The sequence below is a fragment of the Danio rerio genome, chromosome 14 (genome assembly GCF_049306965.1).
Source record: "Danio rerio strain Tuebingen ecotype United States chromosome 14, GRCz12tu, whole genome shotgun sequence".
Taxonomy (NCBI): domain Eukaryota; kingdom Metazoa; phylum Chordata; class Actinopteri; order Cypriniformes; family Danionidae; genus Danio; species Danio rerio.
Genome location: NC_133189.1, coordinates 36,377,326 through 36,393,842, shown reverse-complemented (window position 1 = coordinate 36,393,842; position 16,517 = coordinate 36,377,326). Strand labels below are relative to the sequence as shown.

Genomic DNA, 16,517 nt, shown 5'->3' with positions numbered 1-16,517 from the left:
GCTTATTCTGCTTTTTCTATCAATAGGCGGGCAAAAAAAGCATGCAAATCAACTGATACAAATCTATTACGAAATAGAATTATATTAATTTCATTCGTAAAAAATATGCCTGTGAATAGCATGAATAACTGAGAGTTGTAATCAAATATGCAATGAAATGCTTGCATAACCAATCGTGACTTTAGAATAATAAGAACAATAAAAAAATAAGAACAGTAAGAATCTAAATTTTGGAGAAACACAAATGCAATCAAAAATAAATATAAAATATTTAAAGACTTTAAATATGTAGTGAATGTGGCAGTATGACAAGTACAAAGTATAAAAATATAAAAGCACTATCAAACAGAAACATAGAAGTGTTTATAACAAAGTTCCTGGTGCACTCACCCATATAGTGTACACTAGAACTACACAATCATCCTTACCAGCTTATTGATTATAATATTGCAAACAAGTTTTTTTGTTTATTCATTTGTTTGTTTATTTATTTGTTTGTTTGTTTATATTTTTATGCTAAGATATATAGATATATAATTTGTATTTTGTAAGCTAAGTTGAAATGTAAAACATACTTGGGAAAATGTGACATTTAAAAAAACTAATAACTTACTTAATATACTTAATTGTTTTATTAAAATAAAGACCAATATTAAGTATGTGCTTGAAATCTTGAAAAGTTGGAAAGTTAGAAATGTCATTACAATTCGTAACAATTTAATGTTTATGCAGTATTAACAGTACGTAACTAGGGAATTGTATCTAAAGCCATAAACAAAACCATTTAAAGAGCACCTATAGTAAAAAATGTAACTTTTGAAAGCTGTTTGGACAGAGCTTTTTTGTTTGTACAATGTGTCTACAGTTATTTTGGAGTGATATAAACACAAGTCTCTTTTTAATACGAAACACATCTCTGTGATTTTAAGGCCCACCAAAATTCTCACTGAATAGGTTGCCAGAAGCATATTAACATGCCTCTTTATTAACATGAATTAACATGTCTACAAAACAGCATTTGCAAAGAAACTGGGATTAAAAGATTTGTACCAATAAGGTATATGACAAGCTGATATTTCTTCCCATACCAATAATCTTTCAGTGAACAGTTAATTAGACTTTTTTTTTTCAATTTAAACTTTTCATTTTACAGCACTGATGTTGAAATGTGCATGAGAACATGCAAACTCTACACAGAAATGCCAACTGACCCAGCCAAGACTTAAACCAGAGACCTTCTTGCTATAAGGCGATTGTGCTACTCACTGTGCCTCCATGTTGCCCCCTGTAATTAACATTCATTTAGTTGTTCAAGCATAAAACTAAATGAAAAGCCGCTTCCATGCATGCACCCATCAGATTCAGCACACTAGCACAGAAACTCCATTGATTATACTGGGGTAGTCGGCGCCAGTGTAGTGGTTAGTGAGTCAACACATGCACTCTGGTGCTTACAGTGTCCTTAGTTCGATTCTTGCCACATGGTCCTATGCCGATCCATCCCCTCTCTCTGCTGCCCATGCTTTGCTGTTCCTATTCATTAAAGGTAAAACCCCCCAAAAAATATTGTAAAAAAAAAAAGAAAATAAATAAAATAATTTTTCATATTTTAAAGAAATGGCGGGCAAACTTAAATGCAGTGCTTTTTGTGCATTCTGATACCCACTTTATTTTGTATATCAATCAGGCAGGGAAAATCATTGACCCAGGTTACTAGAAAATAAAAAGTGCTTCTGCATATGTCTGCATATACCCTATTCTCTGTGATTCTCTAAACCTCAAGAAAGAGTTTTTAAAACAGAGCATGTTTGTAATACAAAATGGAGAATGTAGAACCACTGGAATCACCATATCTGCTTCAGTCAAACAAACAGATTTATTTTGTACAATAGCATAGTGGAGATCCATACAGCTGTGTATATTAACTTGTATCCTGTCACATTTGCTGCAAGTAGACATGCAAAAACAGAGTAAAGTTAAACATGTGTGCATGTGTATGTGTACTGCAAAATTACTCTGTACTGCAAAATACTGTAATGGCAAGTGTGGGACTCATTGTTGCAAAAAGGCTTGAATAAATTCCACAATAAATATATCAAATAAACATACTTGGCATTTTGACTCATAAACTGAATCCAGGCTTCGTTCGTGTCGGTCACTGTGACTGTGCTGTTAATCTGACGTGACACAGCAGAAGAAGGAGACACATGGAATGTGGGTGGGGAGAACCAGTTTACTTGAGCTTGCACCAGCTACAATCCACAAAATCCACAAATTCAGCGGGGTGTAACAAATGATGGGTATTACATACACATACTGGAGACAGTAAAGACTTGTCTTAAATCTTGTAAAAGAGGTAAAATAGGAGCCCTTTAAAATAAATATGCTAAATGCAGCTAAACCAGCCAACATCCAGACACCAATGCTATCACTAAGCATAGACTAATCAGTGCCACATTTTAATAACAAACCTATAACGAAACCTTTTAGCTTAATAAATTATGAATTTTCTGATTATTAATAGCTAATGAACTACTATTAACATCTATGAATATTAGTGTAAAATTAATTAAATTTCGTCTGTTTTCGCAGTTTGTAAACAGGGCACCAGATGGCGTAAGAGACTTCTCAACCGTTGAGTTCCACTTCCTCTTTCTGACCGTCGAGTAAGTGACTGTGTTGGGCGGGTCGAGACACAGCGGACACATATAAACCAGCACACGCTTTTGTCTTGTCTATTGATTCTGAGGTGAGTGAAAGATGGAAGGCGTTGTTAACATTGTTCATATGATATAGTTTCGTATATAGACACGTGATAATTTTATGTTTCAGGTTAATTTAGTGCCGTTCGTCGCGTATTCATGCATGGATATTTGCGGGTGCAGCCGCAACTGAAAGTGGCCTCATGTAGCTCATGCCAGGGGAGAATTTTTTTCTGAACGAACGTTTACATCGCAATTTTAAGCTCGCGATGTGCAGTTTTACTTGCTTGTATATCTTAATCTGAACATGTTTTTAGCGCTATTATCGTTATGACTATATGAAGTGTTTAATTAAACGTTGCAAGTTAGCCATATGGCCTGAAGAGTTCCCAGGCTGCTTCGCATGCATTGCGTCCGCCATTTTGTGAAGCACGCTTAAAATGCATATCTAACGTTAAATATACAAACTAAACAAGCGAGTCCTTTTGTTCAATTTTAAACGCAATTAAATGGATATGAATGTTCGTCCGTGATAAGCAGTTAATAATACGGTTAACTTTATCAAACGCGTTATCAAACGTATTTTCGATCTTTTTAAACCATAACAACGTGTATGTTACGGTAATTTTTGTTTGTTTTTGTTATTGTACCTTAGTTGAATATTTAAGAATAATTTTTTTTCAGACCTAGGTTTTGTTTGTACCTTTATATAGACCAATTTGGGAGGACAGTTTAGGCTGAATTAACGTTGCTTTATTTCATACAAAGCGTTATTGTGTGTATAAAGATTCTGACGATAGAATAATCTTTGATAAAGATATCACGGTCTCACGGTATTGTGATTACTGCTCTAAAATATATTTAATTTTAAATGTCTGGTTAAAAAAAAAAACTCTTTAAGCACAATATATTTTATTTTGAGAAGCATTAAAAAATATTTTGGAGCAGTAAGCATGTCAGGCTTTCTGATGTCTTGTTTCAAAAACACATTTCTTTACTATTTAAAACGGCATCTTTGGATCCTTTCTGCTGAAGATACTGTTGTCCTAAAAAACTAAACAAATAAAAAAATCTTACACCTACCTTAGGAACTGTATAGCAGAAATTTTTAGCGGTTTTAAAACCTTGACTTCTCCAAACACGGTATGACTGTCATCGTCCAGTGCATACAATGTGTACCTATCTTGTAATAGAGAAATGTATATTTTTGCAGTGGCATTAACGTTACTGGAAAAAATGGCAGAGGCAGACCGACCTGGGAAGCTCTTCATCGGTGGCCTGAACACTGAAACTAGTGAGAAAGTCCTCGAAGCCTATTTCAGCAAATTTGGCAGAATATCGGAAGGTAATTTTCATTTTGTATGATCTAAATTGTAACGTAGACGTTATGACTTAAAGTATAATTAATTGTAGAGAGACTAGCTCATAACTAGTGTTTGTGGCATTAATTGTGGTTTGTATCTTTTCTTGTTTTGTGTAGTTCTGTTGATGAAAGATCGTGAAACAAACAAATCTAGAGGTTTTGCGTTTGTAACTTATGAAAATCCTGGTGATGCTAAGGATGCTGCCAGAGAAATGAATGGAAAGGTAAGTACTATCTTGAAAGTATAAGTCTAGGATGACGTGTTATAGTAGCTTAATCTGAGAAGTAAAGTAGTTTGGAGCCGATTTTAAGCTATTTTTGCAGTCAAGAACACTACAGTTATGAATTCTCATAAATGGATATATTTGTGAAGGCTGAATAATTGATCAAAACCAATTGATCAAGTTAGTGGACCATTGAAATCAATAGAGTACAGTGCTTTCTTCCCGTATTAGTAAATAATGATGTGAAAATCACATTTGTAAGCTGTGTTTTTTTTTTGTGGCAGTGATCTACTTGAGCTGATCTAGTCCACAATTTCCTCTAAGAAGTTCTGAGCTTGCCTTGTGATTTATGTCTAGTTTCTTGTCAGTCTTTTTAACATTGGAGTAGTTTTCTAAACCTGTACTTTTTGTATTCAAGCCTCTTGATGGAAAGCCAATTAAAGTGGAGCAAGCCACAAAACCTCAGTTTGAGACTTCAGGACGCCGTGGGCCACCACCACCTCGCAGTCGTGGCCCTTCTAGAGGGCTGCGAGGGTCCAGAGGAGGCCCAAGTGGAATGCGGGGCCCACCAAGCAGAGGTACATTCAAATAACATTATCCAGTTATTTTAATTGTTGCTGTGATGACACATTTCTTGATGATCTGTTTGAGTTGATTGTCCTCTAAGAAGTTCTGAGCCAACGCTTAACATCTATACTTGCTGACAAAAATATTTCCAAGATAACGTAGGAATTGTAGAACCCTTTTTTAAAGGCATGTCGTCCAGAGGGCCACCACCAATGAAAAGAGGCCCCCCAGAGCGAAACGGAGGACCCCCACCCAAGAGATCTGCACCTTCTGGGCCAATGGGCAGACGTAAGTCCGGCTTTTTTTTTTTTTCCCCTCTCTCTCTCTCCTTATAGTAAAACTTTTGATCCATAAAATCCTTAATGTGAACATTTTGCACAGCGTCCAGAGACCGGGATCCATATGGCCCCCCTCCACGCAGAGATTCTCTTATGTCACGGCGGGATGATGGTCCTCCACATCGAGATGACCACTATGGTAGTAAAGACAGGTGAGATGTTTAAAAGCCCAACCTTATTTGTTGCTAAAGACTGTGTAATGCCAGCGCCAGACATCATATCGCCTAATTCATATCCAAAAAATTTGAGTGTAGCAATTAATGATGGCCTTTTTGTGTTCCTCCTCGACTTGAATTGTTTACGTCACTTCATTTGACACTAGCACTCTTATTTATTGCTGAATAACCATTCGGAGCACTCTTCAGCCAGTGCTGAATCAGGTCAATGAGAGCTGATGTGTGGAACATGCCAAACCAACTAGTCTGACCAAAAAACCTAATAGTTGACCGTCTGCTTGGTGTGTCCTGGCATTAAGGTTTCCTTTTGGATCCACAAAAATGACACTTCTTTATTATTCTGTCCAGTCTAGTAGTTGGCCATATCACTTGGTGTATTTCTTAATTTAAAACCGTAACCAATTGATTAAAGATGGTGAGCCATTCTGAAAGTAATATAAACTTGTTGCAGCCCAAGTGGACCCTGCTTTGAAATTTGTATTTGTAAGCTGTGATGAATTCTTGTGGTGGTGATCTACTTGAACTGATCTAGTCCACAATTGTCCTCTAAGAAGTTCTGAGCTTACGTTTTGAATGTTAATGCTTGTCCATCTTCTGACAACAATTTCAGACCCACCAAACTTATTAAAATCGCTATGTACTCAACTTCAGCTTAAGCATTTTCTGGCCCGTAAATGTTGTGTAGTTGGTCTGAAAGGTTAACATTCCCGTTATTATATAACTGACACTCACTCACATGTTCGTGTTTTGCAGTTATTCCAGCCGTGACTACATGAGCTCACGGGACAGCAGAGACTATGGCCCACCTCCACGAGATTATCCATACCGGGAGTATTCAGGCCATTCCAGTTCCAGAGATGACTATGGGTCAGGATCAAGAGGCTATAGGTGTGTACAGGTCCTAACACGTTTCTTTTATTGGCACTTTGAGAATCCTATTGAAAACCTTTTTTACTTTTTTTTTCCCCCTCAGTGATCGTGATGGCTATGGTGGAGGACGAGAGCCCCGGGGTTATATAGATCGACCCAGTGCAGGCTCCTATAGAGATCCTTATGATGGTTACGGTAAGATTAAACCTGTAATGTAGTGAAAATGGTTTGAAGGGCTTTATTCAAACTGCCTGATTTGCAAAAAGAGCAGCCTCGTGATTTTGCCAGAAAGTGGAAAACTCAAACTCTGCGTCTGTTCAACCTGAATGTTCCAACCAAAATCGCACCACCAAGGAATCTCTTGCAAGCCGTTTTTACCACCCAAAGAGTCTTTTCTGTAGCATCGTCCAAACAATCGAGAGATCCAGTACCCAAACTACAATCTGGAGTTCAATCCAAACCAAGGAAAGTGTGTTACACTCCAGTGAGGTGCTAAAAAAAAAAACTGTGCGCAATTGTCAACTCTGCAGTTGGGTATTTCAGTTATCTTAAAGTAGTTCCACCTAAAAATACAAACAAAAAACAAATTTATTGCTTTTTGCTTTTGGAAACATTTGATCTACAAATGATTAAAGAAATATAGGGAAATGGGCAATTGACAACATAGTATCATGCAAAAAAATGTTTAAGTAAATTTTTGCCAATTACATGACCCATTGACCCTGCAGGTAACTCACGCAGCGCCCCACCCTCAAGGGGTCCCCCTCCGTCCTACAGTGGGAGTGGCGGAAGCAGTCGTTATGACGACTATGGCAGCAGTTCCCGGGATGGATATGGCAGTCGTGACAGTTATCCCAGCAGTCGGAGTGACCCGTACTCCACTAATCGTGGTGACCGACCGGGTAGGCAGGAGCGAGGGCCTCCCCCACTCGAAAGAGGCTATCCTCGTGAATACAGCAGCTCAAGCCGTGGGGCACCTCGTGGGGGTGGACGCGGTGGCCGCCGACCTGATAGAGGAATGGGCCGAAACAGATACTGAAATGGACTGTGGAGATGAAAAATGAGTCGGAGAAATGAAATGGTGGCTTCTCGTTCAAAAGACTTTGAGCTTCAAAAGCGTTCTTTTAAACACTGAACTTCAAGCTTCCGTTTCAAGCTGTACCCAAACTTGTGACGTTTTTTTTATTTTGTAATTTTTAAATGCAAAGTTCTTTTCTCTACCCAGCTTACATTTACTGGTACCGTTGCAAATCTTAAGTGTGTTCTTTGTTCTAGTGATTTGTAAAACCTGCAATGCCGTAACGTTGGCTTTCATTTACCAATAAAGTGTTTTTAATCAAAATTTAATCCGCACTATTCAAGAGAATGAGAAACTATGAAGCATAAATATCCATTCGCCTCTAAAGCTTTCCATGGTGAGCACCCCCAAATGCCTCGTGATATAGATTTAATGCAGAATATTTATGTAGGCATGATTGTTCACACATTGTTGGGGACTGGACAAATGTCAACTTTTTTGCAAACTCTCTATGGGTGTAGTTTTCCTCAGTGCAAATGGATCCTTCATCACAAAGCCTAAACATTGACGCCTTGCATCGACCAATCGAAAGACAACCAAAATGCAGGAAACAATTCAGCACCACAGATAAAACCTGTCAACAGCTGGTAAGCAAAGCAAACCCTTTTGTTCTGGTATAAGTCAAGTCTCGGTGGTGTTATTTTGCAACCTGAAGGTTAGTGTAATTTAGTCAAACACCGTCTTGTTTGGCCTGGCTTATTCAAATGCAGTCTGAAACTCAATGTTATTTTCTACATTTATTAGCAAAAGCCCCTGCCTTCAAAGGAGTCTAAGATCTCTTCCCAACTTCTGGATCACTGAGTTTAGGAGGCCTTTGTCTCTCAAAAATCAGCCGGTTCTACTGTTGCACTAAAGGAGAATGTCTGGATTTTTTTTTCACCCCCTTTCAAATGAAAAAAAATGTTTTTAAGTGATATTAAGATGAATCTCCTCAGTGGATCTATACCTACAACCAAATGTAAGCTGCAGAACCTCTTGAAACCTCTCAGTGGAAAAATATAGAAAATTCACTTAGTGTTAACAAAAATCCAAAACCACTCGCAAGCATGCTGAATCTAACAAAGGAGACCACCTGGAGAAAGACAACCCCATCAACAAACCTGGAAAAAAAAACATTCAGATTGGGTCATTGAGTTCTTTTTTGTAAAATTTAATTATAAATAATGTCCCTTATGATGAGCTACAACAGCTTTCTGATTGCAAGTCTCTTTTTCCAGGATAAATGGAGGAAAAACTGCTTTGACGGTAATACTTCATTGCTGAGCAGTACCAACTGTCAATTATGGATGAAGCAGGATGGTCCATGGTGTAATGCAGGTATGGGTAATCTTCAACCTTTTTGTTTCATTTGCTAGATGCACTTTTTCTTCCTTCTTAAATTTTCAGAGTCAATTTATGCTAGTTAAAGTTTGACCTGCGTATTTGGTTTAAAGCAGGTGACTGGAACTCTTTATCCTCAGGCTTGTTTAAATGTTTTCATTATATCCGGGTGTCCGTGGGGTCCTAAAGTCTTACATTTCAAAAACAACTGTAGGCCTTATTCACTGAAATATTGTGTTGTAGGTTTTAAATCTGTTGTTATTTTTTTTTTAAACTGGTCTTTTCCTCCGTCCAAGGAAAGCTACTTATTTAGTCCAACATCCATCCAATCACCAACAATCAATCTCTGTAAAGCCTTTTTTTTTGTACTGCAAAGACATACAATTTACAGTAGCTGTTAGATATTTTTACAGAAATTTCTCCAAATTAAATTCCCAGGGAAAAAAACAAAAACAAGAACACTGTTCCTCATGATAATAAGTGTAATATCCTTTTGTTATCTTCCATTCATACAAAAACTCTTAACAGAAGGGCAAGTAGATGTAATATTTGTAAATGGGCATGAGAGTTGAGGATTAAAACAAATGCATTGGGTTGAATAGAAGTTATACTGTCATATAGAAATAAAGTGTATACAAATAGTTTTCTTGTTTTGACAGTATGTAGCCAAGAAATTTGTGCAAGCATTCGAAATATTCATTGTTTAGTCCTGCAAGTTTAAAATTTCACTCAATGCTTCTAAAAGGGTTATAAAGTCTTAAATTTGACTTAAAGCCTGCAGAAACCCTGTTATTTTTATATATATATATATATATATATATATATATATATATATATATATATATATATATATATATATTGCACAGATGCTTTTAATTTTTTTTTTATTGTTTTGTCAGTCAGAATTTTATGCTGCATTTTTTTCTTATCAAAGTTAAAGGTTTAATCCAATTTATACCAGTGTTTAATTTGACCTAAATCTTTTTTCCAAGTTGAGCATAATTTGTTTTAAACATTTATTTTCCATAATTCATTTTGTCTTTTCAATTCCATTTAGACCATCTTTCGGAGGCTGCTGTTCCTTGAGGCTGAAAGCATTTGGATGGAGTCACGCAATGCTACAATTTCTCTTCTTTTTCCCAATAAAATCATTTTAAGTAACTTTTTTTAGCTTTTGAGTAATTTCTGCTAAGACCTGGCAAGATGACAGTTTTCAAGGTATGCTGCGGTTTGAAAACGTCAAGGTTTTAAAACTCTATTTTCTGCTATACCGTTCCTACGGTACATGTAAGATTTTTTTAGGACTATAGTATCTCCAGCAGAAAAGATATCCGAAGATGTTTTAAATGGTTTCTGTGTTTTTGAAACGATTCAAGATGGCACAAGTCATTAATTCATTTGAAATATTTAGCCTGACATGTTTACTGCTCCAAAATGTTATGTTTCCCAACAAAACCCATTGTTCACGGAGAATTTTAACTTTTTAAATAGTTTTTTTTTATTTTTAATTAACCAGACATTTAAAAAGAACATATTTTAAAGCAGTAATAACAATAATGACCCTGTGATTATTTATTCATGGTTATCATGCCGTCAGAACCTTATACCGACCCTTGCCTGCTGTAATGATGAATGATGCATTAGAAAATGCTTCAACTCTGTTAGTTTTTACAGCTGGTGTACTTCGTCTGGAAAAAAAAGTTGAACCATATGGAAAATTCTTGCGGCATTAGATCAATCACAGTTCCCTTTGTCGCTTAAATGTCAAAGAGCCTTTATGTTAGTTATATGGCAGGCGTCCACTGGAGAACTAAGTCGCTGGGCTGAATGGTCGTTGTAACATCAGTGAAAAAGCAGAAGCGCGACGGATGTGGGCAGCATCTCAACACAGATAGTCAGAGCTGGCGCACCGGGTGCAGCTCATCTGAAAGGCCCATTGAGCCCAAACTATGAACCCCGAGGAGCAGACTGTTACGTGGCTAATAACATTAGGCGTGCTTAATTCACCCAAAAAGAATATCGCTGACCCAGAGGAATTTCTGAAAACGTCCCTCAGAGATGGAGTCGTCCTGTGTAAGCTTATTGAGCGAGTGCTACCTGGAGCCATCACAAAGGTAATCGCTAATATGCGTATAATATACGTTATTAAACAGTCCGTTCTAGTGAATTGTTTTTAATTTGGTCCTCTTTTGTGCAAAAGCCTTTAATACAGCGACGCAGAATGTACTGTTAACGATGCGTGATAACGTTATACTGTTACAAGTAACATTGAAGTGCATGACATTTTGCGAAGATACGTTGATTTGTGAAAACAGCAGCGCGGTTAATGTATATTTAAAACTGATAATTAATTCAGGACGTACTATTAAAGCGCATCAGAATCTGACTTCCTGTTACATTGGGGGAAAATTGTTCCGCATTCTCAAAAAAAGCCCAAATCTTCACCATCCTTCATTTGAGTGTAAACACTGTTTTTTTTTACTTCTGTCGTTTGTAAAAGTTGTTTAGTTGGTGTCGATCTAGTAATGGATTATTGCTGATACGCATGCATGTGTGTATCTGATACTAACTAGTGTTGTCCAAATTAGAGCACTAAGGTCCGCAAGCCAGCTGCTTTTCCTGCTGACGAATGAATCTGCCTTAAAATGTATTAACTTGAACTCTTTAAACTCGTGCTTTAATTCACAGTGGTTTCAAAAGTACACACACCTTTAGACTTGTAACGAATGTGCTAACTTGACATAGGAAAGTTTGTGGGTTTTTTTAAATCTTACTTGCTAATGTTTTCTTGCTCCTTGTCTTCATTCGTTTATTTGTTTTTGGACAAAATCATGTGCTTATAGCGATTTGTTGATTTTAATGGCGCTTACAGTACACTTTTTTTGGGGTTGAATGCATGCGTGCATCGTTAACGAATCGTTCATTTGAGCCGAATCTTTTTAATGTATTTGGCCGGCTCGTCACACGGGACTCGTTTTAGTGTTTTTATTTCTGTCCAAATGATATTGAATTTTTCTGTATTTTTTAAGCTGAAACATGATACATCCCAAATGTTTTTTTTTTTTTTAAAGTAGGGTATCCATGATAAATTAAAAAATATTTTCAAATATCGCGAATGTGATAATGAAGTTTGCATTCATATTAAAAACTTATTACTGATTTTTTAAAAATAAAATTATTAAAAAAAAAAATTATTTATTTTCAGTCTATTAAAGGGAAGTAGGAAACTTTTAACCTACCAAAAGTCTTGTTATCTAGTCAGACGCTCCTTCATTATCTTAAAAAATTATACATTTTATTAATATTTGTTCAGTATCACAATTTTATTGTATTTTTGAAATAAATATAGCATGGTAAACAAACGATAGTTTTTTAATAAACACTCTTTAATCATGTGGACAATTTCTACCTCAGTTCACAAGATGTATTTAGAATCGATTCTTCAAAATTAACTCTTCAAAAGAACCGATTCTCTGATACGAGTCGCACTAGCTAGTAAAGCGGTCCAAGTAGAGTCTTGCTGAGCAAACGTCGTCACTTCCTCCAAAATATCTTTTCCTGGTGCGACAGGGCCCGATGAGATCTAGCATAGATACTGGCTGTATGTGTGTGTAATAGGGCGAAGAGTACGTGAAGAAATAGTTCGGCTACTTCGCAAAGTAAACGCCAGAAGAATTAGCATGCGCTACTGGACAGCAGTGTCCGGGTACAATGTGGCTCATAGGCTAGGCTGACGTTCACTTGCAAAAAGAAGATCTTGTTGATCTCAAGTGTCTCTTTGCGTTGCAGTGTGTCTGAAGCAAAGTTGAGATTATTTACATCCTCATCCTTTCATTGGTTACAGTATTCAGCTGAACCCAAATGCGAAGCGGACTGCATTGCAAACATTCGGGAGTTTCTGAAAGGATGCCAGTCTTTAAAGGTTGAGGTAAGATCTTTATTTCTCTCAAATTGCAGTGCTTGGGTCCTGTTCACTCAAAGGCAACGTTTTTGCTAATAGAGGGTCATGCCATTTTGAGAAACACACTGTCTATTAATATATTGTCCGCAGACTGAAGGCACACTTAGGCAAAAGTAGATGATAACTAATTATGCATAAATAAATCACATTGTTAGATAAAGTGTGTATTTCTATTCAATACTGTGCCAATAAGCATTGATTTTATGGAGGAGTAACGTACTTGTGAGAGACTAAATAATTAATATTAAATATTATATTGAATTATTTATATTGGGGTCTATAAAAGAGTACTTCTCTCTTTTGCCCGGTCTATTTGAGTTTAGCTCTCCCTGAGGACAGGCAAATAAATAGCAGGTTTTGTTTTGGGTTTGTACATGTGATCTCAAAATATGCAAGTAAACAAGATTGTGCGTAATACTAGCTCTTTCACATGTGCATTTCATTTATTATGGTTATTATGGTCTTGACCTGCAGGAGCATTACAGGCCTCTCAGGAAGATGGTGAAGAATTATAACTATCACTGTAAACATTGTCAATCTGAAAGGTTTAATGCGGACACAAACACATGGTTATGATGCCACACCCTCTGCAAAAGACTAGCACTGTCTGAAACTATTATCAAAATGTGATTATGGACTGATAAACTATACACATGTGGTGGATGTGGCTCATGTTGCTGGTTTAAATTGAAAGGTTTGACTTTGTTTAGAGTTAAAGTGATTGTTCAACCAAAAATGAGAATTTTCTGTTAGTTTACTGACTCGAAGTCTGTTATGTAAAATGCAAGACAGCAAAAAAAACAGTACTTTTATGATTAAAATAAACATAATGGCACAACATAATTAATACACTTACCTGTGTCTTGTGTCAGTAAAAGTGAAATGGTTTGTCCAGAAACTGAACATTATTCAATCACAACATTATTACCATAAATTCACAGCCTCAGCAAACAGTCAATTGGCTCATTCAGAAGAGCGTTTCTTCTCTATTGTTAACAGACAGCATCAGTTTCATGTCAGTTTGTTTTCTTGTTTATGTTATTTGACACTTATGTTTTATGAATCATCAAGGATCACAGTTTCAGCTAAAAATATTCTTAATGTCCTGCTGATCAAAATAAGTTTTCTACATCTTGAATTCATGAATCAGTTTAAGGGAAGCAAGAAAGAGATGCTAATTTACATTTAAACAAACACATTTTTGAACAATATTTACTAATCTGCAAATTTTCTGCCTAACAGAATAGACATGTTGCACAAAGCCAGATTTGATTTTTAAGTTTAGATTGAGCTAACAATGATTTTTCGGGCTCAAGAATGCTTGGTGGTTTTGGTTAGGTAACCTATGTTACATGGCTAACGTGCTCTGAAGCAGGTTTTATTCTGGTTTAAAAGTCGCAGACCCAAACTGGACCAATCAGCCATGAGTAAAGTGGCAAATCTGATGTAATAAAGCCGCTCCCACTCTCTGTGCGTCTTTTTTGCTCCAAATTAGACATGGCCCGATAACTGTGTTCAATGTATACCGCAGTTTGGAAAAGTAAAGGTTTTTAACCGGCAACATTTTCTGTTATATCGTTCTTGTGGTATTGGTGAGATTTTTTTATTTGCATTTTCTTTAAGACAACAGTATCTCCAGCAGAAAAGATATCCAAAGATTCAATTTTAAAATGTAAAAGAAATCTGTGCTTCTAAAACCAATGAAGACAGCAGAAGTCAATGATTCATTTGAATTATTTCGCCTGACATGTTTACTGCTTCAAAATATTATAAGTGTTTCTCAAAATAAAGAATATTTTGTTCAGAGGGGAAAAAGTTTTAGTTTTTTTAACCCACACATTTGAAAAGAATACATTTTAGAGCAGTAACCACTATACCGTGATAGCGTTATCATACCATCAGAATCTTGTACCAGCCCATGCCTACTCCAAATTAAAGTCTTTTAAACTAACTAACTGAGTCACAATATTTTTTTTTCGCTAATAATTTATTTTATATTAAGTAAATTATATTTATTTATATATATTCAAATACTTTGAATCATCACTTAATATTACCAATGCCTTTAAATAGCATTTACATTTAAATATTATTTTATAAATTAGCTGCAATATATGTGACTGTCTTTTGAGTTTGTGAACTTACCTATATTATTGAAATAAATTATTTATTGGCCTTGATATAATAATGTTTTCTTTAACTTACTTTTACTAAATAAACAGTGTTTGTTCCAGCCTTGTGTTTAAATTCATTATAAAATCTGATAATGATATCTCGTAATCTTCAACAGAGATGTGAATTGAGCCTCTCATGTGCTGTGTGATTGCCTGTTTGCTGCGCATGTCACATTTTCATCTGCATCCACTCCAGGTTTAATCCGTAAATCTGAGTTAACAGAGAGTGATTAAATCAAGCATTGTGATACAACTTAACCTGATCTTAACCAGTTTGCATTTGTTTAGATTTGTCAACCCGAAACTTACTCTGCAACCCAGAGTTTGTTCAACTCGTTTTGTGTAACAGGCCTTAATATTTACAGTCATTAACAATTAGCTGAAGCTATAATTGAGGATCTCAAAATGACTAAATATTAGCTGGGGAGTTAATATCTGTCAGAATCTGATTAAATTATTACAGTAGACTCAATGTGCAACTTTAAAAGTGTAATGCTGTGAGCTTTGGCTTGGCTTGGTTTCACTGAGCAGCTCAAATGCTGAATTCTGCTCTGTTATTTGTGGTTTGTTGTTGTAAAGCAGCAGTATGTAGCTGGACAAGGAGGACTGAGAGAGTAGCTGGGAACAGAAACTCGGTGTAGTACAGTTAATGACTCATTTGAACAACTTTAAATGATTCTCTCTCATGTCACTGTCTTAAAATTTGTCAGAATAGTTAGTGAATCAACATATGTCTTGTGGATTAAACTCTGGCTTAATATTCCTTTCAGCGAAGTCTATTTCAGAATAAAACATTTCTCGTCTGTTTGAGGTGTTGCTTAAAGCTATCATACACCCAGAAAATAAGATTTGCTGTTAATTTACTCGCCCTCAAGCTATCCTAGACATTTTTTTTTAATGATTTCTAGCTTAAAACATGGTCCTTTGGGATTAATAAAAAGCAAGTTGAAAGACTTCCACATTTTCAGATTCAAAAACTTTTTATTAAAAAAAAAAATTATACTTGCGGCTTGAGAAGATACATTTAGGTCCTATGAAGCAATATAATTGGTTTGTGCATGAAACAAATCTAAATTCCTGAGCATGTTCGCAACAGTTTGAAGAATATTGCAGAAAGTTTAAACTTGCACAAGCTGACATTGTTTATAACAGAGAGGGCTATAATGTGCGTGTTATATTGTATGTGAACAATATACTCATGCTTATACTGGATACTGCAACCTAGGGATGTCCAGATCCGATCACGTGATCAGAAATCAGGCCTGATTATGTGTTTTCAGACTGGATTGTAATCGGGCGTTACCTCTCAATTATACACACACACACACACACACACACACACACACACACACATATTAATATATATATATATATATATATATATATATATATATATATATATATATATATATATTCTCAATATTTTTCAACACATCTATAGTTATGCGGTGACACAGTTAGACCTTTTTCTTAACATCACTCAGGATCAGCAACGTGTGCGGCATAATATCACTTTGTTGCAGAGATGCTATTGGTCAAATGCAGGCAAAGTAGAACACGGAAGTAGCTTAAAGCAGAAAGCACGATTGTCTGCTATCTGGAGGCATTATAATATTGATGACGACAACATTGCCATAGCAAACTGTGAAATATGTAAACTCGGGATTGCAAGAGGTGGAAAGGAAAAGGCTACATTTAACACAACAAACCTGCTAAGGCACTTTAAAAACAAATACCCGGCACA

At 36.0% G+C, this 16,517-nt stretch overlaps 2 protein-coding genes and 3 non-coding genes across 24 annotated transcripts in view; all 5 read left to right on the top strand.

Annotated features, from left to right (window-relative positions):
• The first annotated feature begins 2,657 nt into the window (after positions 1-2,657).
• rbmx (RNA binding motif protein X-linked) lies at positions 2,658-9,799 on the top strand. 10 transcript variants are annotated; one of them, XM_073921170.1, is made up of 11 exons: positions 2,673-2,749; positions 3,916-4,047; positions 4,183-4,289; positions 4,708-4,867; positions 5,043-5,144; positions 5,238-5,346; positions 6,124-6,258; positions 6,344-6,435; positions 6,969-7,905; positions 8,063-8,635; positions 9,696-9,799. In XM_073921170.1, exons 2-9 carry the CDS (start codon positions 3,939-3,941, stop codon positions 7,277-7,279), a joined length of 1,125 nt encoding a protein of 374 aa, XP_073777271.1. In that variant the 5' UTR covers positions 2,673-2,749; positions 3,916-3,938; the 3' UTR covers positions 7,280-7,905; positions 8,063-8,635; positions 9,696-9,799.
• On the top strand, positions 4,551-4,626 carry LOC137487658 (small nucleolar RNA SNORD61). The gene has a single exon (XR_011006308.2). It is a non-coding gene; the product is annotated as a small nucleolar RNA SNORD61 (small nucleolar RNA).
• On the top strand, positions 4,906-4,969 carry LOC137487659 (small nucleolar RNA SNORD61). Its single transcript, XR_011006309.2, has one exon. It is a non-coding gene; the product is annotated as a small nucleolar RNA SNORD61 (small nucleolar RNA).
• Positions 5,858-5,934, top strand: LOC137487657 (small nucleolar RNA SNORD61). Its single transcript, XR_011006307.1, has one exon. It is a non-coding gene; the product is annotated as a small nucleolar RNA SNORD61 (small nucleolar RNA).
• Positions 9,800-10,514: 715 nt separating the features above from the next.
• Positions 10,515-16,517, top strand: part of arhgef6 (Rac/Cdc42 guanine nucleotide exchange factor (GEF) 6) — a 58,089-nt gene continuing 52,086 nt past the window's right edge. For 9 of the 11 annotated variants that reach the window (XR_012389811.1, XR_012389810.1, XR_012389809.1 and 6 more), the window contains exons 1-2: positions 10,515-10,752; positions 12,483-12,566. Coding sequence is in view for 6 of the 11 variants with exons in the window: in XM_073922014.1 (XP_073778115.1) it covers positions 10,588-10,752; positions 12,483-12,566 (249 nt within the window). In the remaining 5 variants the exon portion in view is untranslated. Of the gene's footprint in view, positions 10,753-12,190; positions 12,567-16,517 lie in introns of those variants that run through there. The other 2 variants (XR_012389813.1, XR_012389812.1) reach the window with 1 other exon arrangement.

What these genes read in the sequence shown, in the direction of transcription:
- rbmx (XM_073921168.1), top strand. Translation starts at nt 3,939, where the DNA reads ATGGCAGAGGCAGACCGACCTGGGAAGCTCTTCATCGGTGGCCTGAAC. An exon ending in TTCTGGGCCAATGGGCAGAC is followed by an intron (nt 5,145 to 5,237) that starts GTAAGTCCGGCT and finishes CATTTTGCACAG; the next exon opens with CGTCCAGAGACCGGGATCCA. An exon ending in CACTATGGTAGTAAAGACAG is followed by an intron (nt 5,347 to 6,123) that starts GTGAGATGTTTA and finishes CGTGTTTTGCAG; the next exon opens with TTATTCCAGCCGTGACTACA.